The sequence below is a fragment of the Erigeron canadensis genome, chromosome 9, assembly GCF_010389155.1.
Source record: "Erigeron canadensis isolate Cc75 chromosome 9, C_canadensis_v1, whole genome shotgun sequence".
NCBI lineage: Eukaryota > Viridiplantae > Streptophyta > Magnoliopsida > Asterales > Asteraceae > Erigeron > Erigeron canadensis.
In genome coordinates this window covers 561,499-588,825 of record NC_057769.1, presented here as the reverse complement: position 1 = coordinate 588,825, position 27,327 = coordinate 561,499, and the positions used below count along the sequence as shown (strand labels likewise).

Here is a 27,327-nt window from a genome sequence, read left to right as displayed (position 1 = left end):
TTAGTAGTAGCCAAAACTTTGAAATCCATTTTAATTTGGTTTATACACAACAATTGAATCATTGTCTATGTATTGGTCTACGAGAAGGAGGAAACACAATACGAAGGACACCTTAATTTTAGTCATTGTTATATGGTTCCTTTATGCTTGCTATACATGGTTCTTCAATCTGCTGCTAGGATAGATGCGATATTTATTTCTAAAAACCAAAAAGGTTGAGATTCTTTAATTGGGACTGCCTGCGAATCAAAACATTGTTCATATTTATTGGGGACGAATGGCACAACATCGGTTAAACGAAATTTTAAAAAAGGCCAACAAAATGTTTGAAAACAGGTTTTATTATTAGTCTAAAGAAGACGGATGTTGGTTCTTATCCTTTTGCATGACTTCGTCTTCTGATGGCAATGGTTTCCCACTTAAAAACCCTCTGAATAGATTAATCGACCGCTCTGGCTGCGAAAATGGAGCTTCATGCGACGCCCCTCTGATAGTAGCAAAAGTTAGAACATCATCATACACTTGTGTCCATCCACCAACCTGCACCCTAACTGCACTTAGTTACTAAAAAAATGAAACTTGGATAAGACTTGTATAGGTGGCAAACAGACGGGTTAAAGGTCAGATGGGTAAGGGTCAAACAACTCACCTTGGGTTGGCCCGAACCACCAACATTATTTTGGTCCACATCTATACCCCTAATAAGTAGGGTATTGTATATGATTACGAAGCTATTACTGAATAGACTTACCAAATAGCTAAATTGTCTAGCCATGTGAACATGAATTTCGACAATACAAGTGAACGAACCTGGTTGCCACTGAACCATGACCTGTAAGGTACGGTAATTTTCAATCCTAATTGATTAGCCAGATCATTAACCACTAATCGTGTCCCGATTAGAGGTATGACCGAATCTTGATCCCCACTGTAAAAGTTATGTAAATAGATTAGTGATATTGCACAAGTTTTTCTTACTTACAGTACACTACTGACCTGTAAATAAACATCATGATGCCAGACTTGAGAAGGGAGGCCAACACAGGAGTCATTGGTTCCTCCATACTGTTCATGTCATAGTTTAGAGACCTCCTGTCAATAAAGACAATACAGTTTTTGTTAATATGTACGAGGTTGGATTCGTAGGTACGAGTAGAATCTTGGAGTTTGTGTATTACTCGTTACAAGGGGCCCATTCATTGACACCCACAAGGCGGGCATTGAGACTGGCTTGAACGTCTTCTCGGTTCAAGTATTTAGTAGTCTCATCCTCCACACAAACATCTACCTTTGTCTCTATATCCTGCTGTCAAGTAAAAACATTCTTTAGAATATCACTATGGGTCACAAGATGACTCGGTCAAACACTTTGAGTAATGGGTCAAAACAGATAACTTTGGTACGACTCAGGTTGGCCAGAAGCACTTTTTGTCCGGCATTTTACTTATTACTTGTTTTGTTCAGTTAGATGCTTACAAAAATCACTTTCATTTTAACAAATAATTTTGACAATTAGGTGCAGTACACATTGGGTGCGTCCAACCCACTTGACTCATTCAGTCAATATGCCCGTCCAATTCATAGACTAATTGGTCGAATTTTGTACATCTATATACCATAAAAGAACAATTGCGAAGTTGTTGACCTCACATTCTGCTCAAGAACTTGTGTTTGTGAGAAAACATCTGACAAACAAACGTCTAGTGTGATGTCATAATCATTAACAAAACTACCAATCTCTTTTGAAGCTTGTTTTGCGACATGAGAGCAAGTTGGGGTGATAGACTTAAAGTTGCCTTGTCTTCTTATAGTTGAGTAGTTGCATACTCTATTCAACATGTCAAACGTAGCATCTGATATCAAGCCATGAGACCAAAGATACTCCCCCCTTGAATTAAAATCCGTATCGAATTCCAAAAGTGGATTACCTATCTACACCACATAAGTTTATTAAGGAAAAAATAGGGTGATTTGTAGGAACATATCACTGAATTTACTCACTGAGATTCCTTTCAGATTGATCTCGACTTTTGAGTGAACTATCAGAGTTGCTAGCTGAGGAACATAGTGTCCTGTATCAGAGAATTAACATTTGCTTAATGCAATCAATAGTAAAAAAAAAGTTGACCAATCAGTGATATATGAGTTGATTTGGATTGAGCTAAAATTATAAGTAGCTAAAAGGAAATGGGTCAGATGTGTAAAACATGTTGGAAGCGTCCGAAGAGGTATTTTTCATGCATACAGCCGTCTAAGTCATTTGATCTAATAATCTATATTATTATTGTAGTATGTAATTGTTTAAGAAATAACTAAAAAGGTAGTTATGGATCAACCTAACCTCTGATTTCGTCAATAATAAATTTGCCCGTTTTGACCCTGTACACAACTTTGCCTATTTTGCGTCAATCACGATTCAGAACACATAATGAACACAACACCCCAGGACATGAAATACTGCCCTTATCAGTTAACCCATATCGACCTCTAAATTATCTGACATAAGCTACAAACACTTGAATAAGCCTAACTTAATACTGAATGGATTACATGCATATAATCCACATGTAATGTAAACACATGTGCACATTTTGACAAGCTCATTGGATATATTATTACCTCCATAACTTTCGCCCGTAATGTAAAACTCTCTATTCTTGTACTCTGGATATTTCTCCAACCATTTCTCAAGAAAAGCAAGATTGTCACCAGCTGAAGTCAGAAAACAATAGCCAGTTACATTCAGCTCATTGTCATTGACTGCAATAATCAAATCTGAATTTGACCAAGTCAACGATAATAACACTAATACTGAAAGTATAGAAATAAAGAGTCACATACACATTTACAACCTTAACTAATGATTCACACTCTTTATAAAAAGCAAAAAACCTGTAGTGACATCATTGACTGGCGATTTTTCTACAGCATAAGAGAATCCCACTCCAGCAGGTGATTCCAAGTACAACATATTTGCCTCTATCAGAAAAACATACAAAATTGTAAAACTTTTTGTTAATCTATCCTTTGATGATATGAAACACAAACTATCAGACAGTATATAGGTTACATCAGCAATATGTTGTGTATAGATCAGATAGTTATCTTTTTGCACATTTTGACATATTCCCAATGGCAATACTTCAAAAACAAAACTGATATAGAAAAGCAAACCCATGAGCTGGTAGCTCAGTGGTACCTGTTTCCGCTTATGCGTGGGACCCATGGGGAGACCAATTGAATACTACGGTCGAGGGTTCGAATCTCATTCGTACCCAATAACCATGGGTTATCATGCCCAAGAGTTTCACACGGTAGTGACCCCTTACAGGGTGGGGAAGATAGGTACAAAGTACCAAGGACTTGCGTGTTCCTTCCAAAATACACGTTTTGAATAGAAAAGCATTTGCATTTGTGGGACAATGCCATCTTGTGAAAAGCCCGTCTTTATTTGCTATGGCTATGGGCAAGAACTGTAAGGATATGCTCTTGTCAAAAATGCGCAGACACAAAACATGGATATGTTGCATGCACCAAAAGGACACATAGGCAAACAATCAACATAATCTTGGCCTTGTTATTCATCCTAACAAAGTTTGATGAGGTATGGGCGTTTCGCCCCTAAACCCATGATCATGGACACATCAAAAACTTGTAGAAACAAGATATATCATACAAAAAGGTTCTTGTCTTAAAATGAAATCACTTTCGGGTAATGTTTCATATATATGTAACAAAGTTGATAATCAGATGGTAAAAAATAAAGCTACTGGTTTACCTTTATTCCAACTATAATCATTTTTCAACAAAACACTACTACCACTTGGTTTAAAAGGCCCATGTTCAACAAATGCCCCTGCTCCAACAGACGAGCAACCCGGCCCTGCAAAAATATCAAAAAACCAATTAAATTTCAATCTGAAGGCACTAATCAAATATCCATTTGCGCAAAATGAGTACATGAACGAAAACTAAAAGAGTCAAATGACCTCCATTAAACCAAAGAACAAGTGGTTTGGAAGACGGATTTGATTCAGCTTCAACAAAGTAATAAAACAAGGATCTCTGTTTGGATCCGTCCACGGTGATATACCCTGCAAATTGCTTGAAACCAACGGGGGGTTGGCCGGGTAATGTCCCAACCTCATCAGAATCCAAATTGGAATTGACCTGATATAAGCATGTTTGCATGAATATTATTATCAAAATTATTATCAGGTACATTATTTTTGCATTGAGAATCCATGCCCCAGATAACATGATCGATATATAGGCTGAGTCAAATTATGCATGGATATATCATAAATATTGGTGTAATTTGCATGTTCTAACACTCATCACACTTTTCATAAGAAATGTGTTAGAAAATTTTAATTAGATTTTTATAAATGAAATGTTCTAATATTTTTTCATTTTAAATAATATAGTTTCTTGATATCTATAAATTTTTATACTATATCCCTTTCTTTCATTTTGAAATCGATATCAGAATATGAAATAATGAAAATACCCAATTACTCTCAAACTTTAACTAAATCATCCAATTTTGTCTTTAATAAGTTAAGGAAATCATAAATTTTTATCTTTTAAAATATCTCTATTGACACATTAAATATTGTAAATTATATCAACCTACACTTCTCGAGACAGTCAGTCATCACCATCAATAGTTCCGTCATCTCCACCGGTTGATGCCACCACCAACCACCATTGTTGTCAACGGATTGAGCGGTACCGTGCTAGTAGATTTTCTTTTCCCCCATTATTATTCATTTTAAAACGTTGCACTATTATTAGTGTCAAATCATAAAAATACATATATTTGATATAATAAAAATTATAAAAATATACATATTAACAACCAACCGGTTAGATACAAGTGCAACACACCAACGGGGGATATTCTTCAAAAGCAGACCGACCGGCTTGTTTAAAAAGAAAAAACTCTTTTAAGGCGGTCTTCAATTGGATAACTGGAACTGGAATACGAAAGAACAGAGGTCGGTTTGAAACCCTTAAATAATTACGCAACCGCCGGTTTTAAAACACAGTCCTCCTCAATCAAATCATCTTTATAAATACTCCAAAAAAATAACACAGTAATAATAACAGAAGTCAGTTTGAAACCCTCATTAACTTGAAAAAAAAAGCATGAATCTTGATCAGTTACCACTTGCTTCAATTCAAGAATCACAATCACAATCAATGGATCAACAACAAGAAGAAACATACATGGTTGGTTTCATTATAGCCAATATTGTGGGCCTACAGTACTACAGTGGCCGAATCAGTGGGCGTGAAATGGTGGCTCTTGATCGAGAGCCCTTAAATCAGTTTGACCCGAATGCAATCAAAGTGCTCAATACCCGGATGACTCAAGTCGGGCATATCGAAAGGAAGGTAGCTTCTGTTTTAGCCCCTTTAATTGATTCTTGTTTAATTCATGTTGTTGGCATTGTACCAAATGTTGGTAAAGGTAATGTAAAGTTTAAAATTCCGTGTCATGTGAATGTTTTCGCCAAGTTAGAAGCGTTTGAATCTGTTAAAGATGCGTTTTTGCGGAACGGGTTGTGTTTGATTAGTGAGAAAAATCCTTTGTTTAGTTGTTCTGAAGCAATGGTTTTGAAAGATAAGAAAAGGGGTGATTTAGATGAGGTTTTTAAGTTGGTTGATGAGAATTTGAGTAGGAATGTGGTGAATGGGGCGATGGAAGCGCCTAAAGATTTCATCTTGCCGGATCTTTTTGCTCATCAGAAGGAGGGTTTGTATTGGTTGTATCGTCGTGAGAATTCGGATGATTTGCCGCCATTTTGGGAGGCTAATGATGATGGTTTTGTGAATGTGTTGACGAATTATCAGACGGATGTAAGACCTGAGCCTTTGCGTGGTGGGATCTTTGCGGATGACATGGGGTTGGGTAAGACTCTTACTTTGCTTTCTTTGATTGCTTTGGATAAATGTAGGGTTTTAGATAATGGAACAAGTGAGGTAATTGTAGGAGAAGTAGAAGATGAGAACAAGAATGACCCGCCGGTTGTCTTGGGTGGTAAGAGGTCAAGAAAGGGTAAAGTGATCAAAAGTGGGGGTCGTAGTAAGAAAAGGAAAACAGAAGAAAGTATGGATCGGGTAGGCCCAAAAATGACATTGGTTGTTTGCCCACCTTCTGTTTTCTCAAGCTGGGTGACACAATTGACAGAACATACTAAACGTGGGATGTTAAAGGCGTATTTGTACCATGGTGTGGACCGAACAAAAGATGTTTCAGAGCTTCAAAAGTTTGATATAGTCTTGACTACGTATAGCACATTGGGTAGTGAACTTGATTTAGCTAATGATCCCATAAAAAAGATAGAGTGGTGGCGAGTGATCTTGGACGAGGCACATATAATCAAGAATCATACGTCAAAACAAAGTACTGCTGTAAATAAGTTGAATGCTAAAAGGCGATGGGTTGTTACTGGGACACCTATACAAAATGGCTCAACGGACTTATTCTCTCTCATGGCATTTTTAAAATTCGATCCGTTTTCTACCAAAAGCTATTGGGATAGCTTGGTGCAACGGCCCATTGCTCAAGGAGATAAAAAGGGGCTCTCAAGGCTCCAGGTACATTGAGTTACTCTATTACGTTCATTAAACTACTTTTTGGTCTAGTTTAAGGTAACAGAATGGATGGATGGGCTGTACGATTTGGAGGTAACTGGTTAAAAAGGGTTCAAGTTTGGACATTGTGTTTTTTTAATATGGTCTGGGTTGGATTGACCGTTGAATTATGTTACTCTATTACAATGATCACCTATATTCTAAAATAAAATGATTTACGAAAATGTGAACATTGAACCTAAACATTGGATGGCATTCAACCAATTTGACATGTCTCCCTTATAGCTCAATTTTTTAGTTTGATCTGTTAGAAAAAAAAAAAAACAATAAAGACCAAATAGCCCCATTTATATGTACACATGGATTTTTGTGTTTGACTTATGGCTTCTAAAATTGTTTTATTTTATGTATTTAGGCATTGATGGCAACAATTTCTTTGAGGCGTACAAAAGAAAAGTCTTTGATTGGGTTGCCTACAAAAATTATCCAAACATGTAATGTGGAGCTTTCTGCAGAGGAACGGACGTTGTATGAAGAGATGGAATCTGAAGCAAAGAAGTTTGTTATGAGTTATATTGAGAAAGGAAGCGTGACACGCAATTACTCTACTGTTTTGAGCATCATTTTAAGGCTTCGCCAGATTTGTACACATACGCAATTGGCCCCTTCAGATGTTAGAGCTTTACTTTCGTCCGATAACTTTGAAGGTACTTTCACTTGTTTCCTACTATTTAATTTTTCACACGTTGTCAATTCAAGAGCATACTTTTTACCATTCAATACAGCACACTTAATGTTTCTTCCGTAGTACACTGTTTTTTTACATCAAGTTTATTTAATACATGCAATTTGTTACCAAAGTAGGCAATCTATCTGATATCACACCCGTGTAGTGAAGTTTTCATTTTAGTCAGGCAGGTACTAGAGCCAAATATCAAATGGATTTTCGTCCAATGGTCTTTAGTAGATCGTTGTAACCCTTGAGCTGTTAGTGTAAGTCATTCAAGGATACGACTGTCTTATTACATGACCTCTTAGTCCTATACTCCTATTCAAAAGTTTACATGTTTGACAATTTGACCCATCACTGATCACTCAACCCAATTGGCCCACCCATTATTCACCTCCAGGTTTTTTTATAAATGTCTTGGTTTTTGCTATACAAAAATATTTAGTGTCACAACTTATTGACCGTTCGCCTTCTATTTCTATGTAAAGTGTAAATAAAGTTTGATTACACTTATTGAAACAACCAGTATGTATAATTTAAGTTTGTGTTTTTGCAGCTAACTACTGTCAAATTGTGATAACTCTTGATATTGTCATTCTATGTTTTTTATTATCTTACAAGTGATCATATTCTGTTTCAAACTGAACTTGCAGACGCATCCAACAACCCGGCACTTCTTAAGAAGCTAGTTATGCTACTACAAGATAGTGAGGACTTGGACTGTCCAATTTGCCTCTCTCCACCATCCAAAACTATTATTACATCTTGTGCTCACATTTTCTGTCAAAATTGCATCATCCGAACCCTAAAGAACTCTAGACCTTTGTGCCCTCTATGCCGACGCCAACTATCTGAATCCGACCTTTTTTCACCACCACCTGAGTACACCAATGAGGTTGATAAATCCAGCTGCAAAGCGTCTTCCAAAGTCGTGGCTCTTTTAGAACTTTTGGAAGCATCAAGAAAAGAAAATCCAGCCACAAAATCCGTTGTATTTTCTCAGTTTCGTAAGTTGCTGCTTTTAATTGAAGAACCATTAAAAGAAGCGGGATTCAAGATTCTGCGCTTAGATGGGGCAATGACTGCAAAGAAGAGAGCAGATGTGATTGAAGAATTTGGAGTTCCAGGGGCGGATGGACCCACTGTTTTGCTAGCGAGTCTCAAAGCTTCTGGAATGGGCATAAACCTTACTGTGGCTTCAAGAGTGTACTTAATGGAACCATGGTGGAACCCGGCAGTCGAAGAACAGGCAATGGATCGTGTCCATAGAATTGGCCAAAAGGAGGAAGTGAAGGTTGTGAAAATGATTGCTAGGGATAGCATTGATGAGAGGATTTCGTTTTTACAAGAAAAGAAACAAAAGTTGGCTAATGACGCGTTTTGTAAGAAGGGCAAGGATGAGAAAAGCAACATAAACTTAGACGATCTTCGTACTTTGATGTCGTTATGAAATCGTACAGCGTCAAGAATGTAGCTTGTAGACCAATGCTTGCATTCTCTGATTGTAAATGGGTTTCTTTCTTTTGCAGACCTTTCTGGTTGTTTAGATTTAAAAGCATGTTGCTATGTTAGGGTCTCACAGTTATCATGACATGCTGGTTCAGGTCTCTTTTTTTTTGGCAGCTTATGGTAACCATGTAATATAGTTAAGTTATTCGTGCCTAGCCTAAGTATTATTTGTACAATGTGATTATTAGATCAACTAATTCATGCCTTTATGGTTCATATGAGATTTTTGGAAACTGAAGATATGCCCTTTTTGTTTTGTTATATATGTGGTTTTTTACTTGGATGGTTGAGCAGTGGGATGGAGATCCCCTCAAGTTACTTTCAACTTGAGGGGTCAAGTTAAGAGTTTCTTAGCTTTTAGATGAAATTTAAGGGTTAAGATGCAAAGATGATCTTTTAATCTTGGCCTTTGATTTTCATTCAATGGTCAAGATCCCCTCAACTTGACTCAAGTTGGAGTTTCAACTTGAGGGAATCCTCATCCTAAGCAGTGATGGTACCAAATGTTCCCTTCCAAATAAATTTCATTATATCACCATGTGGTTTGCCATTTTATCAATTTTCACCCCGTACTTTTTTTTTATTATTACATCACCTTAGGGTGACTTTTTGCTTCATTAGAAACCCCTCACTATAATGGAAGTTAATGTGATTTCGTTAAGTCAGTCATGTGCATTGCACATTAGGGCATGTTATTCTTTTTAGCATTAACACTTTCTTCATCTTTTTCTTTCCATTTTCAGATCTAACACTCAAACTATTACTCCCCCATTAAAAAAGCCCACACTCTCTCCAATGTTCTTCCCCTGCCCGGTCAAACTATCACACAACCCCTCCCATTTACATCCGATTTCAATATTCCCTAGTACGTATTACCTTTATCATTAACCCAGAATTTAAACCTGATTTTAATACTCCCATATTTCTATCTTCTTAACCATCATAAATAATCCAATATCCTAAATTTACACCCATTTTCAATAAAGATCATTTACAACAAATATAATCTCACAAAATCTCTTACACATTCAAAAACACCATTCAAAACCTCATTTCATATCTCATAGTGATTAATAGGGTGGTGGTCACCTGGTCGGATCTTTGAATTTCCGGCGAGGGGACATGGCTTGAATCCTGTGCCACCATTATCACCATTTCGATCTTAGAAACAAAATAAAACAAACCCACTGTGTTGGATTCTCACGATCCGTTTTAAAAATCCATATCTCTCTCTTTGTCTGTCATCTCAATTTCCAAATCCGAATTAGGGTGAAGGTAGGTTTGTTTTGTTCTAGTGATATACTGATATATAGAAGCATGGATCTTCCATGCTTCTCCCTCACAAACTCCCCCCCCCCCCCCCCCCCTCATGAAAATCACATGTGTAAATACAAATCATCCCCCTCACAAACTCTTGGAAGTAGGCATAGATTTTGATTATAAAATTTTTAAACTTTGCTCCCTTTTTGGATTTGTTTTTCATGATTGTTTTAATTTTGCCCTTCTTTTAATTTTTTACTGATATCGTCTATGTGGATGAGGTTTTATTGTTGAAACTGAGATAAGGGATAACTTTGTCATTCTATAAAGTTACAATAATAACCTATCGTTGAAGTGGGAGAATAAACATAGTATGTTGGTCTATAACCATAAAGATGTTCGATACAAATACTCAATCTCGTCTTTATCTATTTGTTGGAGTGTGAATACATCATTCTTCAAAAGTGAAATGGGTGCGTGTATATATGTGTGTGTAAAGTCGAATCACCACATACATAACATGATGGGTTGATGTCTATATATAGTAGGGTTTAAACTTTAAACTCCTAAAAAATTTGTACAAGTATTATTTAGACAAGAGTAATGATATATCAACCTAAAGATCAATCTAATAATCAATCTAAAGCTTTTATCACATGATATGTGTAATTTACTCATTATCTCTCTCAATTTCTTCCTTTGATTATGCCAAATGTCATCATCATGTAGTTAGGTTGATTATTAGGTTTTTTTGGTTAGGTTGATTATTAGGTTGTTTTATGTAAAGCAAGATCTTGGAAGAGCTTGTTGTATTTCATACGTATTACGAGTATATTTTTAGAGTGCCACGAGTCACTACAAAAGGCATTAAATAACCTAATGATGGGGTTGCATAAGTTTTTAGGACAATTAAAAAAGACTATTGTTAGATACAAATATATAGGGTTTAATCTGAATATTTCCAAAAAGTTATAATGTGCATAGACTAATGTTTTTTTATTGTATGCATAAACTTAGTAAAAATGTTCAAATCATATAACTTTTTGTGACCGACCAATCAAAACCTTAAACGTGGCCTGTTAAAAAAAAAAATTTTTTGCACGTGGCAGCTGATATGGGCTGCCACGTATACACATTGCATGATTTGAACATTTTTACTAAGTTTATGCATACAATAAAAAAAACGTTAGTTCGTGCACACTATAACTTTTTGGGCATAATTTTTTTCATTCCGACGCACTAAGCCGAAATATATATATGGAAGTAGTTAGAATTCCTAATTGTATCCTTCCCATTACTCTTGATTATCAGTTACCATATTACAAGATTTATCTCCTTTAAATATTGTAACAGAATATAGATTAAGATAATTCTATGCTCTCAATCTCTTTGTCTTTATTCTTTAGTTCTTGTATATTTATAATAATCTTAATCATTGTTGTTGATCAAAACACATAAAGTTTCTAACACTATCATAATTAAAAAATAACGCAGATAAAATAAACATAAGTCACGAGATCGAAAGTATAAGGAAGAACATCTTGGGAGAAGGATAAGTTGGTGTCCAAATAACACATAGGGTTAAGATTTCTCTTCCACTATAAAATTTTACTCAACTATAATTATCGCTTTTTAAACGTTGTCACCTACATTACGAGATTTACTCGTCAAGGTATTTAAGCATGGTTATTATATTTCAACCTCTCAAGTCTCAACAGATTTATTTCTATAGGTGTATCATCACTATCAAGCATTCAAGCTTGAATTAAACGATGACCTTTCAATAATTAATATTAGTAATAATAGTATAATGTTAGTTAACTAGGAAGCTATTAAGTAGTATACTCAAATTGTCAAATCATATGATACGTCATATTTGGTTTGTTTGGGTTCCCTTCTTTGCATATATTAAATGTTATTTACTATTTTTATATGGATGGAATATATAAATCTTGAGATGATAAGGTAAATATGTTAGTTAAGTTACATATTACTACTTTATTAAAAGAAAAACGGAGAGGTTTTTCTTAATTTTGGTGTAAGCAGTAATCCAATTAGTTTTTTTCTTTTAAATAATCGGTTATCTTATAGTCTTATCGGTTATAGTTTTATCGGTCATCCTCAAAATAGTTATTTAGAATTTGATTTCAACTTAGAAAGTTTTTGTGAGAAACAAGACAAAAACCACATGACGATTGTCAAAAACTTACCATGAGATACGTATAGGCTAATCTATAACAGAAAATTATATTAAACAGCATTGAGATGAATTCACTATTTTAGATAGAAAATATACCAAAATATAAAGAAGGGGTGAAAAGTAGTGAATGCATGGCCCAATACCTAACTTTAAAAGTTAAAATATCTAATTTAATATATCTACATTTAATTATTTGTTATGTAAGTATGTGTTTGGATGCGTGTTTACGCTTTTGATCCACTCCCATCCGGAAACAGATCGATTATATTCCCATTTAATTTAACAGATTTCTACAATGATAAGGGCTATTTATTTGGTAAGAATTTTAATTGAAAATGGTACGCGTACGTATAATGTAACATTTATTAGTTAATGATGTTTATCTTAACTGGTTATAGATATTTCTGATTTTAATTAATATCTTAATTTCCATTTTTATGGATAACGAAACTTTGAGATTTTTTCATCCGAATACCTGTAATGATCATGGTCAATATTTCGTTGTCTAAGGTATGTGCAAGACTTTTCCATTATACGGTGAAATTTTCTCGATGTTATAGACCGACCGAAAATTTGAAGAATAGATCCATTAAAAGCTTATGCATGTTCGTGTATATCTGACGGTACAACATATAATAAAGGGTTTAGTGCGCCGGAATGAAACAAACTATGCCCAAAAAGTTATAGTGCATGTGCATGAACTAACATTTTTGTTTATTGTATGCATAAACTTAGTAAAAATGTTTAAATCATGCAATGTGTAAATGTGGCAGCCCATATGAGCTGCCATGTGTAAAGTTAATTTCTTTTAACAGGCCACGTGTAAAGTTTTGATTAGTCGGTCACAAAAAGTTACATGATATAAACATTTTTACTAAGTTTATGCATACAATAAACAAAAACGTTAGTTGTTTTACACTATAATTTTTTGGGCATAGTTAGTTGCATTTCGTGACACTAAACCCTATAATAAAATATTTTCATACATGTCAGATACTAATTTTAAGAATCTTGAATACATTTCGTGTAGTTAAACTTCAGGTTTTATAATAAAAATTGAATTTTACTTTAAAAAACAGGTCTGATAAAGATGGAAGGGGATTTCCTTAAGTTAATCTAACATGACTAGGCTAATCTTGACCCTTGATTTTCAATTTAAGAGTCAAAATTTCTCCAATTTAAATTAAGTTGGGAAAATAACTTAAGCAAATCCTCCTCCGATAAAGATAGACATGGAAATTTTTATGTTGTAAATGTCGTAAAAGAATTTATGACTCACAAATCCACATAAATCATGATAGTGAATGCTTGTGGATTCTGGATAAGACCAGGATGTCACATTTGAGTTATTAGTTAATTAATTGTTATTGTTATACTTAATATTATTATTATTTTACATATTACACTACACTATTATGTTGTATTCACTTTTATGTTTTGTTAAAGTTAATGGTGTCAATGGTATAGTTTCAACTTTTAGCTCCCTGTTTGTTTTTTGCTACTTGTATTTTGTATTTTTCTTAGCTGTAATTTCACTAACACTAAAAATTTATCGACTGTTAAAAAAAATATGCAGTTATATATATATTTTTTAGAACAGTGAAGGGCCGAACTACGGGTGTCCGGATTGGATACCGAAAGCCTACCCAATCCTCTCCCTCGCCCGTCCCACCCGGTAAATTCAACTTGCACACCAAGAATATTGGCTAGTAACAATGCTCGAGATGAGATTCGAACATGTGATCCTTGTTACAACATCCGGGATGTTCAACTACTGCGCTAACAAGTGAAGAACAAGACATTTATATTCTACTTTTTTATATTTTGTTTTTAACATGATTGAGTATTGGGTAGTTTATTGTTTTAAGTTTTCAAACCTCCAAATGCAATATTAAAACAATTCATCTGAATTTGAAAAACTTTTGAGTTTTGACCGAATCAATTATCAAATTTAAAAAGGGTTTTCTTTTCCTGCATTTATAAACAAGCCTTATGATAAAATCTGTCTATTTATATGTATAGATTACGTGTCCTTTTGTATGTAACACGCCTGCATCGTTACATTAAAAATGAAAATGTAATAATGGTGAGAGATATTTACGACATGGTTCAACTATTTTACATAAAAAAAAAACAAGAAAATATATATGCAAGGATATTAGGATAATAAAGTATATGCGCTGTAAGAAATGTGATTATGTGAAAAGGATAACTGAAAGCATTTAGGTTGTTTTATACCTAAATGTATAGAGTTCTAACTTGTACAATTTTACTTAATATGAATGCCGTTAGAAATTCACTTTCTAGTTGTCACATTAACCTCATTCATATGGATAACTATTATTCCTATTTAAAAAAAAAAAAAAGTTAAATATTCTATGTGACATACTGTCATCTCATAATTAAGCCGCCATAACCTTTTCTTTTTTTAATGACACATTTTAAAAAACAATTACACTATATAATAGACACGAGTGTTATAACCCTATCTTGAGTTCTTGACGACCATAAAGTAACATCTTCAAAGAAAACATCACAAATTGGGCTATTTTAAAAATCGAACACACAACTTTATAAATAAAACCTTATATCTCAAACAACTTAACTGATGTTATTGGTGAAGTCACCAAACTCATCATAGCAAGTGAGTGACTCATGTCATAGATTTTTTTGGCACGTAAAAACACTAATGTATTATGTGCAAATTTTTGTGTAAAGACCTTTAGATGATAAGAAACGTATATACTCGTATTTCCTTTGACTTGGTCAAACTTTTGAATACCATTCATCTCAAAAGTTTTTACTCGTTATTATATTTTTCTATGAGTCAAATTAAATTATATATTACACCTCGTTCTTGCATTTTCAGATTAAAGTATTAATTATCTTATCTTAAACCGTACCCTTATATTAGCCAACTAGTTTTATTTACAAAACAATTCTTATAATAAAATAAACTCGAATTATTTATTTCTAATATAAAATAAAGTGATATTTATATCACATGTTTGTGTCGAAGAATGCCTCGGAAAATAAATTATTTATTCCGTATTATTTATTAATATTAAAAAAATAATGTAAAATAATACGACCCAACGAGGAAACCTAACACCATCCAACTAATTTGACCATGACTTATTTGACTTTATTGCTACTTTTGACCTTTTTTTAGTAAATTTTGATTGGTAGAGTTTGTTAGCTTCCCTTTTTATGGTGAGATTATTAATTATGTTTCTAATTACTTTTACGAATCACTTTCACTAAATTACATGTAACTAGTGGTAATATGCATACAATATACAAATTTATACATATCATACGAATGATTTTTGTGTGAAAGAAACATTTTCAAGCACATGCATTTGATATCTCTAATAATATTCTAATAATGAAAGATCGAATGTATCATAGAAATGTTGGTTAAAATATAGCATTACATCAAATATCAGTTAAATGCAAATTCTTGATTTTGACAATTACTTTTAGCTGTCAAATTAAAAATAACATTTTGAATAACCCAATTGTACATCATATATTAAGTTAGATTTTCATTAAGTTAAAAGATAAAAATGACATTGAAAATGAATAACTATACTAACAACACAAGAGTTTTAAGAAGCTGATAATGATGTTTTTCGATCGTGATTTCTAAAACTTAATGCACTATTGTCATATTTAAATGATTAAAAGCTCCGTTCCAAAAATAATAAAAAAAATGATTAAAAGCAAAGGACAAATTTTAATAGAATTTGTATTATTATTTGGTTTACCTGATTTGTAAATAAAGTAATCTATGTTGGTGATATTATTTAAATAATTTATCTTTGATGATATTATGTAAAAAAGTTTATTTGGTTTAATAAATGTAAATATTATATATATACAGTGGAAAAACAATTCAATATACTTTAACTATGAAGTCATATAATGTTGAAAAGATCCATTTCATTTTCAAAAATAATAATCATAATACTTTGATATGAAAAATATCAGTAAAGTATCCATCATATTCATTGGTCATATATGAAATTATACATAATTTACCTTGAAATTATTGATAAAATCTAATTTGTGTAGTAAAGGTATGTACTTAAATAGTTTGTAGGGTGCATATTTAATTTTTAAAGCCAACATGTGAATCACATGTGAAGAAAACAACATATTACAGATTTATCCACTATGTGAACCACATGTAAAAAATATATATATATATATATATATATAGCAAATTTGTTCATACGACACTTAAATAAGTTTATCAAAATTGAACACTATGAATACAAGAGAAGTTGGTTTATCATAACGGTTTGCGTTAAATTAATGTGATTATGAGGTGAAAAATACGTGTATATACTTGGTTTTTTTTTTTAACTAAGACTTTATCCCAACGGGGCCTTTTTCTGATAGTTATCTAATGAGGACCATATTTTGATCTCTCACAAGAATTATGTAATTTTTTTTCGTTTGTTAGATCTTTGTCCACTAAGTTTGAAGTTTTATTTAATAAAGTTTCTATGAGACATAATCTTTTAAACGATAAAAAGATGTGTCATAAATAATACATTGAATAAATGTCTATATTTATTTGATATTCAACAGTTATATTTGTTTAACTAAAGAAATTATATCTTGAAAGATATGGTAACTCATATAGCTATGTGCCTTATGTATACATAAAATTAATAGTTCTCTAAATAATTTTCAGTGTTCCTCCATTATAGTTTTGCAACAATAATACTAATATTATATTATCGTTGGTAAAAGTAAGCATTATTGTTGGCGGTCAAATAAAATAAATAGAAATAGAAAAGACAGGATTTACAATTTTGTAATGTAGTTTTTTTGAGTGCCGATTGCAATAAGATAAACACCAAAAAATCAGGCCCAACTCAATAAGGTGAAGTGAAAGTGTAATCTTTTAAATAAAAATAAAATTAGAAAGAAATACAAAAAAGGATTCTCCTTTTCACACACTGACTCTGCCTTGCGTTACACCTACACCCTCTTGCCTCTTCTTTCTTATTCCCTCCCTCCACTTGAATCATCTCACAATTATATCAACCAAATTTTTATTATTATTTTATATTATATCCTTTTTACATATACATACATTCTTGACCACAACCATTTTGATTTTAATAGGTTTCTTGTCATCACTTTTTTTTAATAATTAAAATCAAATTTTGGCTCTTCATTATTTTTAAAGTAATTACCACCTAATTTTATATATCAAGATTTTCTTAAAAAAATTTTTTTTAGTTGATAATTGTTTTTTTCCTTTTTTTTTTTTTTTTGGTTTTTTTTAAGTCTTCTAGATTTCTCCAAATTTTTAGTGAAGTTTTTGAGATTTTTGGTTAATGGGCATGATCAAGATTGGTTAAAGTTCCAATTTTGATATCCGGGTTTTATTAAATTTGAGATTTTTGGTTATGGGTATGATCAAGCTTGATTAAAGATTGAATTTTTTATATCTGGATTGAATCAAATTTGATTTAAGTTTGAGGTTTTAGTTTATGGGCATGATCAAGATCAGTTAAAGATTGAATTTTAATATCTGGCTTTAATAAATATTTTAAGTTGAGGTTTTAGGTTTCTGGGTATGATCAGGATTAGTTAAAGATAGGATTTTGATATTTTGGTCTGACAATAACAATCTAGACAAAAAAAAAAAGTTGTGATTTGATATTGGTGGATTTTGTGTGTTTTTGAGAATGGCAGTTTCGAAATCTGGTGTAAGGATAGATGACTGGAGGGAGTATTTTAGGAATTCGAATGCGAATATTTTCGAGATAATCGAAGGAGCAATTATGTTAGCTGCTTCTGATTGTCCTAAAGAGTTTAAAGTTAGGAGAGATGGAATTGCTCAGATTTTGTTTTCATGTAAATTGATTAAATGTTCTGGTTGTGATAGAGAGGAATTAGCCTTGCCTCTTGATAATCAAGAACATGATGATCATGGTCATGATCATGATCATGGCCATCATGCTCTTGATGAGGATGATGATGAAGGAATCAAGTATAAGAGCAATTCGAATGATGTTAATGCGAATTGTAGTAAAGGAAGTAGTAAGGTGATCAATGGTTCTAGAAATGGTAATGTTGATTGTGTTGATGATGATCATCAAGATTTAGAGCCTAATGAGAATGATCATCATGTTAGTAATTATAGTTATGGAGATGCAGAAGCTCTTAGTGATGAAATTGAAGAAGAATCTAGGACGTTTGACGAGGTTTTAAGGATTAAAGAGATTGTTGACAATAGCTCATATGAGGTATTGCTCTGTTACTTAACTAATTTTGATCTAATTGCAGTTAAGTTTCGTTTAGGTTATGTTTATGTTTACCTTTTTAGAATGCATAAATGTGTGAATTGTTACTTGGTTAGTTACTTAGTTGCTTATTCTTGTTTTCTTTCCATTTGTACAAATATTTGATCATAGTTCTTGTTCTTGTTAGTCTGCATCAAACTTATGCCATTCGTTAAGGAAGCTTCAACTGATGGCAATATCTGTAGAAACTCTCAAGGTTCGGATTTTTGAACTGTAACTGATTAATTACCAGTTCTAGACTTCTTGGTATGTTATTTATTTTTTAAAAATATGTTTATCTTATGGTTGTTGAATCGTGTTTCAGGCAACTGAAATTGGTAAATCTGTTAATGTTCTCCGAAAGCATGCATCAAAGGACATTAGACAAATAGCAAAATCACTAATTGGGTATGAATTTTTGTCTATCACTTAATATGCATTTAAACGTTACATAAGCTATAGTCGCCAAAAAGATTTATTCCATTAGTATCGTTGGCGATCAAAAGTGCTGTTTACGCTTTAGTTAGGTCCTGATCAATTAATGAAAGAGAGCGCATCATAGCGTAGGTTACTTTAATTACTGTATGTGTGCAATTAAAGCTTTTAAGTCTTGCGTTAATAGCGCATACCCTGATTAGAAACCCTGGATTTAATGAATCGTTGTGAATTGCAGAGTGTGGAAGGATATGGTTGATGAATGGGTTGATGCTACTAACAAGATCACTGGTAATTAAATGAAAAATGTTTCTTTTTTTTTTTTCTTTCAGTTTTCATATTTTTACCGTCGTTAATGAAATTTGATGCATTAAATGACAGTTTCTGAGAATACCCCTGAGTCGATGAATCCATCTATTGTTGATGAAGAGGAAGGATTGCCTTCACCTCCTCTAGACGATTTAGCATTTTTGAACCCACACTCAATGTCATTGGAGCTAAATGAGGTATGCAACTCTAGGGCTTTTTCCGTTACAGGATAACAAACTTCTGTTTAATGATACTTTCGGGACCATTTTTTGACGTGTTGTATTTGTTTTTATCATGGCTCTCTGAAGTTCTTTGATGGCATGGATGACTATGGAAGTGAGTTCAATCAACACACTTTCATATGATTTAGTCTCTCTCTTATGCCATTCGGGTTTTTATTAAATTCCCTTTTTGGATATTGTTACAGATCCTAGAAAAAGTAGGGAACGCAACAAGAATGATAATAACGGCGGAAAGCCGCCATTTGAGAAGCATAACTTATCCAAACGGGAACAACAGAAACCCTTAAATGGATCAACTATGGTCCCGAAACCAACAATGGTTAAACCAAGTAAACCTCGGGTTTCTGGCTCATCACCGGAAAGACGTGTGAAGCCCAATATGTATCGGAAACTACAAAACCCTGAAAAACTTACTCATCCTAAGAGACCGGTCGCTCCCCTACAACGTGTAAGTTGTCACTTTTTTATTACCATCTTTACCCCTTAATTTACTAATGTTTTGGACTTGAGTCGAGTCAGTAATGAACGTTGGGTAAGTATTTTGAATGGATATAGTTGGAATGACAGTATGTTACAATTTGAAGATCAAATTTAGGTTAACTAATCCTTTCTGGGTTATTACATACAGAAACCTACCTCTCCAGATCAGGAAACTGAACAAGACAAGCTTGAGGCGACAAAAAGGAAGCTCCAGGAACGTTATAAGCAAGCAGAAAATGGTTTGTCTTAATGATTCATGATGTTAAGTTGGTTTCTAAGTGTAATCTTGCAGGAAATGTATTAATGTTTATTTCTTAACAGCAAAGAGACAACGGACCATACAAGTTATGGAGTTGCATGATCTCCCGAAGCAGAGCGCCCCCATAAAAAACCAACACACAAGGCCCGGAAGCAACCATAACAGACACTGGGGGCAAGGGCGGTTTTAGCTGTTGGTTTTGGTAGCCGCTGATCGGTTTTGTTGGGTCAACTGACCACGATCGAATGGCTCGTTTGGGACCTAAGGCAGATCTTCGGGGATTTCATTAACCTTTTTCGGATAAGATTTGGAAATGGTGATTAGTTTAGTTCAAGTGGAATGTGTCACAATTGACTTTGTTGTATAGAAATGATATTACCATCTACAACTACCCCCCCTTTAGTGACTTCTAAATTGGGTGGCTGGGGCATGGGGGGCCTACCCCACATCCCCAACACATTATAACATAAGCATATTCTAAGGGACAATCCTTGAAAGCACAAAATAATAAGTGCATTTTAGTAGTCAATACATGTGTAGAACATGTCATCCTTTTGGAAAATTTTATACAAGACTTTGTTCTCATCTCCTTATCCTTTCTTGTGTTTTGGCATTTTACATTATTTGTGCTTTATCTATGCACATTTTTCATTCGCACACACTTGTGGTTGAGAGAATCTCTGTATATCTTCAAGTAGCGGATCCAAAATTTTATGTAGTGGGAGACCTATAAACTCAAATTGTATATAAAAAACAAAATTTTCTCTAATAAAACAAGTTTAACGAGGGGGTGCTCCGCCAATGGATATTACGGGGATTATTCTCGTACTTATATCTATTAAATCATACGTGTGCATATACATATATATGTATATACTAGCGCTCAGGCCGTCTATTTGACGGCTAGTCTCAAGATATATAAATCTAATAATAATAATTGTGAGACAAAAAGTGTAGGACCAATATCACAATTTAGTTAATACAAAAGCAAAAGAAGAAACATATGAGAATTAACTTCATATAAATTTTGATTCCAGTTTACCATTTTTTTTCAACTTTAGTTAAATAAAAAAAGAAACAAAAAGTGTATAATCAATATCATAACTTAATAAATACGAAAGTTAAAGAAGAAACATATGAAAATTAACTCCATATAAATATTGATTCCAGTTAACTTTTTTTTTCAACTTTAATTAAATAAAAAGAGAATTAAAAAGTGTATGGACAATATCACAACTTAATCAATACGAAAGCTAAAGAAGAAACATATGAAAATTAACTCCATATAAATATTGATTCCAGTTTACTTTCTTTTTTTTCCAATTTTAGTTAAATAAAAGGAGAAACAAAAAGTGTATGAAAAATATCACAACATAATTGATACGAAAGGTAAAAAAGAAACATATTGAAATTAATTCCATATAAAGATATATAATAATAAAAATAATAATAATAAAGATTTTTCTATAAGATTTTTTATTATAGGTAGGTCATTTTATATTAAATTTAGAATATTAATAAGGAAGGAGTATTAAGCTAAAAGAGGGGGATTAGGAGTGTCAAGTGTACCCCAGCCTCCCCTTTTAATTATATTATATACTAGATTAAACTCATGCGTTGCATGGTAAATAATTGTTATCGTAAAAATATATTAAAATTAAATAATGAATCTTTTAACTTAAAGTTATAAGACTATATAATTGTAATAACAATGTATTCAAATGTAAACTTATTAAAGGTCGTTCCATCATAAATTAATAAATGTTTTAATACTGATCAATGAACTTATTGTTTTTTTTTTAAATCATGCAACCATGTAACAACAAATGAAATCAAAAAATAAAGTATATAAAATATATTACATAAATAAACCATCAATATAAGTTTTATTTGAATGCATAAAACATAAACTGGTTAATTTTCAAAAAATAATTAATTTATTGAATTTGGGTAAGAGAGTAGATTTTTATTTAATAACATTAGTTAAAATAAGAACTTCTAAAATTTAAAGAATGAAAAGAAAAAAAAATCATTATATAGTATTTAATTCAATACTAAAATAATTCGATATAATCTATATGCAATTATTACTCTAGATAAATACCTGAATAATTATGAAACTTAAATTAAAATTTAAAAGTTTTTATTCATCATATAATTTTTAAATAATACAACTGACTAAGTATTTTTGTTAAATAATATCACAAAAGATTAAAAAGAGAAGAAAAAAAAAAGGCAATTAAGTAAGAAAACTTAATTGACGCTTAAAAACTTACATTAATCTTAAATTATCCACATTTAAATATAAAAAGATTAAATAAATTATGAAATACATACATACTAAATATAAAAAGATTATATAAATTGAAAGATTACAAATAAATAAATACAAAATTTACTTTAATAAATAATAATCTATAAAATATTTAAAAAATTACAACTAAGCAAAAATGTTAAATGTCATCTAAATAAATATGTCATATAGGATATTTCATATAATTTCTTAGCTATGTAGAGAAATTATCGGTTATTTATTTATACTTATATTACCTCACATACTACACACATTTTACTAAGACTTTTTCGCTTGACAATTTTTTGCCCCTAATAATTTTGACCTGCACCCTTCTTTGTTAAACCCCTGCCATCTTTAATGAGATTCAAGTGGGAAGTAGCGATTCAACAACGTTAACGAAGGAGAGGAAACGGTGATTGAATTAAGGAAGTAATAGATCTAGCCATCTAGGGGTAAAAATGTCATAATAAAATGTTAGTAGTATATGAAGTAAAATAAGTAATAAATAAATCACTTCCCTTTTCAGATAGATTTATGTTAATTGCACGTGATAAATGCAGTTCGAAAATTGTTTCGGTGTAGCGTAATTTTATTCTTGCCATGGTCTAAACAATGTTTATAACGTTTTTTGTCTGTTGAACCTAGAAACTAAGTTAGATGATAATATATTGAGACAAAAAAAAAAAAAAGAGTGAATTAAAACAAAGATAAAATAAGTGGTCCTCTATTTTTAGTATGATATAGATAGATGTAGATCAGTTCACCAATTTTGCTTGAGACACCTATCACCACAATTTCTATTTACTATTATTATATATCATTTATAAATATATATATATATATGAGGGGTTGTTTCTGAATATTAAGTGACAATTGATAACCTTTATAGTATGGAAAGATGTACTGCATGATTTTATTTATCTTAGGTATTATTATTAAAAAAAATATATAAATTAAATTTTTGAATTTGATAAATATACATAATCTCTTAAATTTTACATAATTTCCCCTAAAATATACATGTTTTACTTAAAATAGGTATTGCATGCTTTACCTAAGCTTTCCCATTATAATATATATACCTCCACTATGAATTATGTATTGTATAATATAGTCGTAAGATAGGTTCATGATTTTTGAGTATTGTTATTAGATTATCTCCAATGAGGGTGTTTTTGGGTGTCTTTGGATGTCTTTAGTTGTATATGGATATCCTTTGTCATTAAAGCTTGTTCAAAACTAAAGATTTTTTTTTTATGTATGTCTTTACCTAAGAGCATGCCCTTAGGCTACCTCCAATACTATTTTTTTGGTTTGTATATAGATGTATTAATATGTAAAGATTTTTATATGGTTGGGATAAAACTAAAGGATTTTAAAGACGTGTAAAGATTTTAAGAATTTGTAAAGATATGATGTAGTAGCTCAAAAACATTTAAAGATGTTTTATTATTGGAGATAACCTTAGGGATATTAGATATATCTTCTGACGTTTTACCTAAATTTTGGTAGTTTAGTTGATATAGTTTAGTTGATAATGTAACTATGTGAAGTTTGGTGTTGAGTGCAAGTATTAATTTGGTTAATAAGCACATTATAATAAACGTCAACATCTACGTACGTGTTGACATACGGTTTGGTCAACTTATAACGAAGAATAATGTGTGGGAAGGCACATGCCTCTTGGTTTCTTGTTTAAACTACTCATGTCGGTACAATTCGGATTCAACAATAACTATAACAACGGTGACACCGGTTAATGGTGACGATGAGTGTTAAGTTTTTGATATGGAAGTAATTGATTTAATAATAATATTTTAGTTATTTTAGTATCTTAGCTCCCAACTATTTTTTTGTAATATTCTTTGGATTTTTAATAAAGTTATGTTTTTATAATAATAATAATAATAATAATAATAATAATTAAATGTCGATGATGACTTTAAATAATAATAATAATATTTTTTTGTAATATCCTTTGGATTTCTAATAAAGTTATGTTTTCTAATCAACACATTTGAAGGATTTTCATAAAAAATCATATGGGAAGGAGGGGAACGGGTTTGGAGAGGCACAAAAGGGATTAAGAACTGATTAAGTGTTAATTAGGTTAGCCTAATTAAGCCCTAAAAGTTGGACACACTTTCCCAAAGCTTACACTTAAGCCCCTCAACTTTACATCTTCACATCTATGGCTTATACGACTTAACAAGAATACTTACCGACACATTTAACACATCTTAACCATCTTTTACATCTTAAACACATTAACATATACATCATTAAGGCATTGAAGCCTCACACATATAGCACATTAATCACATATAAACATTAAATCTCCTAGAGACTTAACGGACACCACATGTGACTTAACGAATGAGAAATCATATGAATTTCCTTGTTTAGTAATACAGTAGAATAAAGGGATAAGTGCCCAGAAATATAGTCAACTAATGCTCAAAAGTTATTGTGTGCACGAACTCTAGGTCAGCTTTATTGTGTTCACGAAACTTGAAGTTTTGGTTATTGTGAACATAAAATGGGATTATGGCTATGTGGGACCGGTTACTTTCACGTTGACCCGTTGACTGCTCACGTGGCGTGCACACAATAATTTTTTTGGATTAGTTTATGCATACAATTAAAAAAAACAGATTTTTTTTTTAAACTCGCCAGAAACTGCAAATACTCACCGGAAAACTTAAAAATCCGATTAAACCTCCGTTTCTTCAAATTAGACCACGAAATTCGCACCAAATACTCAAAAATCAGCCGCGAACAAACCCTCGACAAAAGTTAAACCGATTGAGACTGGCCAGAAAATTTACCAATTCATCAGAAAAAATAAAATCACCATAACTTTGTTGTTTATTCGAGTTTCGACTTGAAACCAACACCAAACTGCTCAAAATTGTTGTCTGAAACTCGAAGAAACAACAAAGTTATGGTGATTTTAAATTTTCCGGCGAGTCTCAATTGGTTTAACTTTTGCCGAGGGTTTGTTCGCGACTGATTTTTGAGTATTTTGGTGCCAATTTCGTGGTCTAATTCGAAGAAACGAAGGTTTAATCGGATTTTTAAGTTTTTCGGCGAGTATTTGCAGTTTCCGGCGAGTTTGAAAAAAAATAATCTGTTTTTTTTAACTGTGTGCATAAACTAATCCTAAAAAGTTATTGTGTGCATAAACTAATCCCAAAAAGTTATTGTGTGCATGTCACGTAAGCAGTCAACGTAAAAGTGGTGACCGACTAACTTTTGACCCGGTCACTTTTGCATGCTATAGGACTATTGAACAAGTTTTCTGAATACAATAAAGCTGACCTAAAGTTCGTACACACAATAACTTTTAAGCATTAATTGATTGCATTTCTGGGTACTTATCCCTAGAATAAATAACATGAAAAATGCTTGATATATCAATTTAATTGTTTAAAATAAATGACGCAAATAGATAGAAGAAATGAATGAGAAATCATATGAATTTCCTTAGTTTAGTAATACAATAGAATAAATGACATGAAAAATGCTTGATATATCAGTTTAATTGCTTACCAAGTAGTTTCAAGATTAAATTTATCTGGATAAACAGCATAGTATGGGCCAAGAAAAGAGTTATTAGATGTTCAAAACAAAAAAATATCTTATATAAACTATTACATACATTTGAGTCAAAGTATGTCTTCAGATAAACCAAAACAAATCATATACTACGGAGTAATTGAAAAACAAAAACATGAAAGGTTAAGATAGATACATACCTACCAGAGGAGAGGTAAAACAATGGTAAAGTTTTTATGGGTTTTCGTTTTGACAAAATAAAGGATATTAGAGAAAAATTAAGAATGAAATATTGAATTAAAATTACTTTGATTTGCTTTGACTAAAAATATGGACGACACCAAAAATCAGCTGGAGAAAATATCTAAATTAATTACACATTATATTTGAAAGATAATTAGTGCTTAAAAATAGTTTAAAGGGCTGTAGTTAGAAAATCTCTTTTGACATATATGAGCATCACATTCTTATTCTCTTCTTACTATAGAGAATAACAGGTTTTAATTTAAGATACCTTTATCTCATCAATAGGGCACATATATGCAAAAATTCTATTATAACGACCATCATATTCTTATATTCTTTATACACTATTGTAAATAAAAAAGATTTCTATGCCACCCAAATTTATATATTTTTTCCGTTAAGACAATTTAGCCAAAAACTACTTTTTATGAAAACTCTATCAAAAACTGTAATGAGTTAATAAGTAATTATAATAACTATCTTTTAATATATAAGAAGATTGTATTAGTGTTATCAATGTATCGTTATTTTGTATTGATTATATATTACTGTTTTTTTTTTTTGTTTTTTTTAACAGCATTCGGTCTTCGTTTTGTACTTTGTTTTTATTTATATTATTATCATATGTTATATTTTTAATCGCAAGATGCTATATTCATAACACTGTGTTAAATGAACTTAAAACGGAGTGAATAATTGTTTATTGACCAATTTATATAATCTTCTATAATCTCTTATAAAGAAGATTGAGTTTAAGAAATTCAGTATAATTTTTATTCCCAAAATACCTCCACTTTATTTCTAAAGTTTCAAACTTACTTTTTCACAAAAAAAAAAAAAACTACACATCCTAGAAATACATATCCATGCAAACAAAAACCCACCAGTGTCT

General features: G+C 31.8%; 3 protein-coding genes across 3 annotated transcripts; 2 read left to right on the top strand and 1 right to left on the bottom strand.

The window, feature by feature from the left end:
• Positions 1 to 277: 277 nt before the first annotated feature.
• LOC122583847 (serine carboxypeptidase-like 45) lies at positions 278 to 4,308 on the bottom strand. The gene is made up of 10 exons (XM_043756224.1): positions 3,990 to 4,308; positions 3,779 to 3,883; positions 2,893 to 2,979; positions 2,620 to 2,712; positions 2,002 to 2,072; positions 1,651 to 1,932; positions 1,179 to 1,306; positions 997 to 1,089; positions 811 to 928; positions 278 to 540 (listed from the first exon to the last, which is right to left on the bottom strand). Exons 1-10 carry the CDS (start codon positions 4,258 to 4,260, stop codon positions 346 to 348), a joined length of 1,443 nt encoding a protein of 480 aa, XP_043612159.1. The 5' UTR covers positions 4,261 to 4,308; the 3' UTR covers positions 278 to 345.
• Positions 4,309 to 4,885: 577 nt separating this feature from the next.
• On the top strand, positions 4,886 to 8,987 carry LOC122582335 (putative SWI/SNF-related matrix-associated actin-dependent regulator of chromatin subfamily A member 3-like 1). The gene is made up of 3 exons (XM_043754705.1): positions 4,886 to 6,606; positions 7,019 to 7,310; positions 7,987 to 8,987. The coding sequence occupies exons 1-3, from the start codon at positions 5,152 to 5,154 to the stop codon at positions 8,781 to 8,783; spliced, it is 2,544 nt and encodes an 847-aa protein (XP_043610640.1). The 5' UTR covers positions 4,886 to 5,151; the 3' UTR covers positions 8,784 to 8,987.
• An 8,603-nt stretch (positions 8,988 to 17,590) lies between these two features.
• LOC122582578 (probable mediator of RNA polymerase II transcription subunit 26b) lies at positions 17,591 to 20,920 on the top strand. Its single transcript, XM_043754989.1, has 9 exons — positions 17,591 to 18,574; positions 18,759 to 18,827; positions 18,936 to 19,018; positions 19,284 to 19,336; positions 19,427 to 19,551; positions 19,663 to 19,690; positions 19,782 to 20,044; positions 20,225 to 20,315; positions 20,398 to 20,920. The coding sequence occupies exons 1-9, from the start codon at positions 18,014 to 18,016 to the stop codon at positions 20,523 to 20,525; spliced, it is 1,401 nt and encodes a 466-aa protein (XP_043610924.1). The 5' UTR covers positions 17,591 to 18,013; the 3' UTR covers positions 20,526 to 20,920.
• The last annotated feature ends 6,407 nt before the right edge of the window (positions 20,921 to 27,327 follow it).

What these genes read in the sequence shown, in the direction of transcription:
- LOC122583847 (XM_043756224.1), bottom strand. Translation starts at nt 4,260, where the DNA reads ATGTTATCTGGGGCATGGATTCTCAATGCAAAAATAATGTACCTGATA. An exon ending in AGTCAATGATGTCACTACAG is followed by an intron (nt 2,713 to 2,892) that starts GTTTTTTGCTTT and finishes TTCTGACTTCAG; the next exon opens with CTGGTGACAATCTTGCTTTT. An exon ending in CACAAGTTCTTGAGCAGAAT is followed by an intron (nt 1,307 to 1,650) that starts GTGAGGTCAACA and finishes TTTACTTGACAG; the next exon opens with CAGGATATAGAGACAAAGGT.
- LOC122582335 (XM_043754705.1), top strand. Translation starts at nt 5,152, where the DNA reads ATGAATCTTGATCAGTTACCACTTGCTTCAATTCAAGAATCACAATCA. An exon ending in AGGGGCTCTCAAGGCTCCAG is followed by an intron (nt 6,607 to 7,018) that starts GTACATTGAGTT and finishes TTATGTATTTAG; the next exon opens with GCATTGATGGCAACAATTTC. An exon ending in TTCGTCCGATAACTTTGAAG is followed by an intron (nt 7,311 to 7,986) that starts GTACTTTCACTT and finishes CTGAACTTGCAG; the next exon opens with ACGCATCCAACAACCCGGCA.
- LOC122582578 (XM_043754989.1), top strand. Translation starts at nt 18,014, where the DNA reads ATGGCAGTTTCGAAATCTGGTGTAAGGATAGATGACTGGAGGGAGTAT. An exon ending in TGCTACTAACAAGATCACTG is followed by an intron (nt 19,337 to 19,426) that starts GTAATTAAATGA and finishes ATTAAATGACAG; the next exon opens with TTTCTGAGAATACCCCTGAG. An exon ending in CGGTCGCTCCCCTACAACGT is followed by an intron (nt 20,045 to 20,224) that starts GTAAGTTGTCAC and finishes TATTACATACAG; the next exon opens with AAACCTACCTCTCCAGATCA.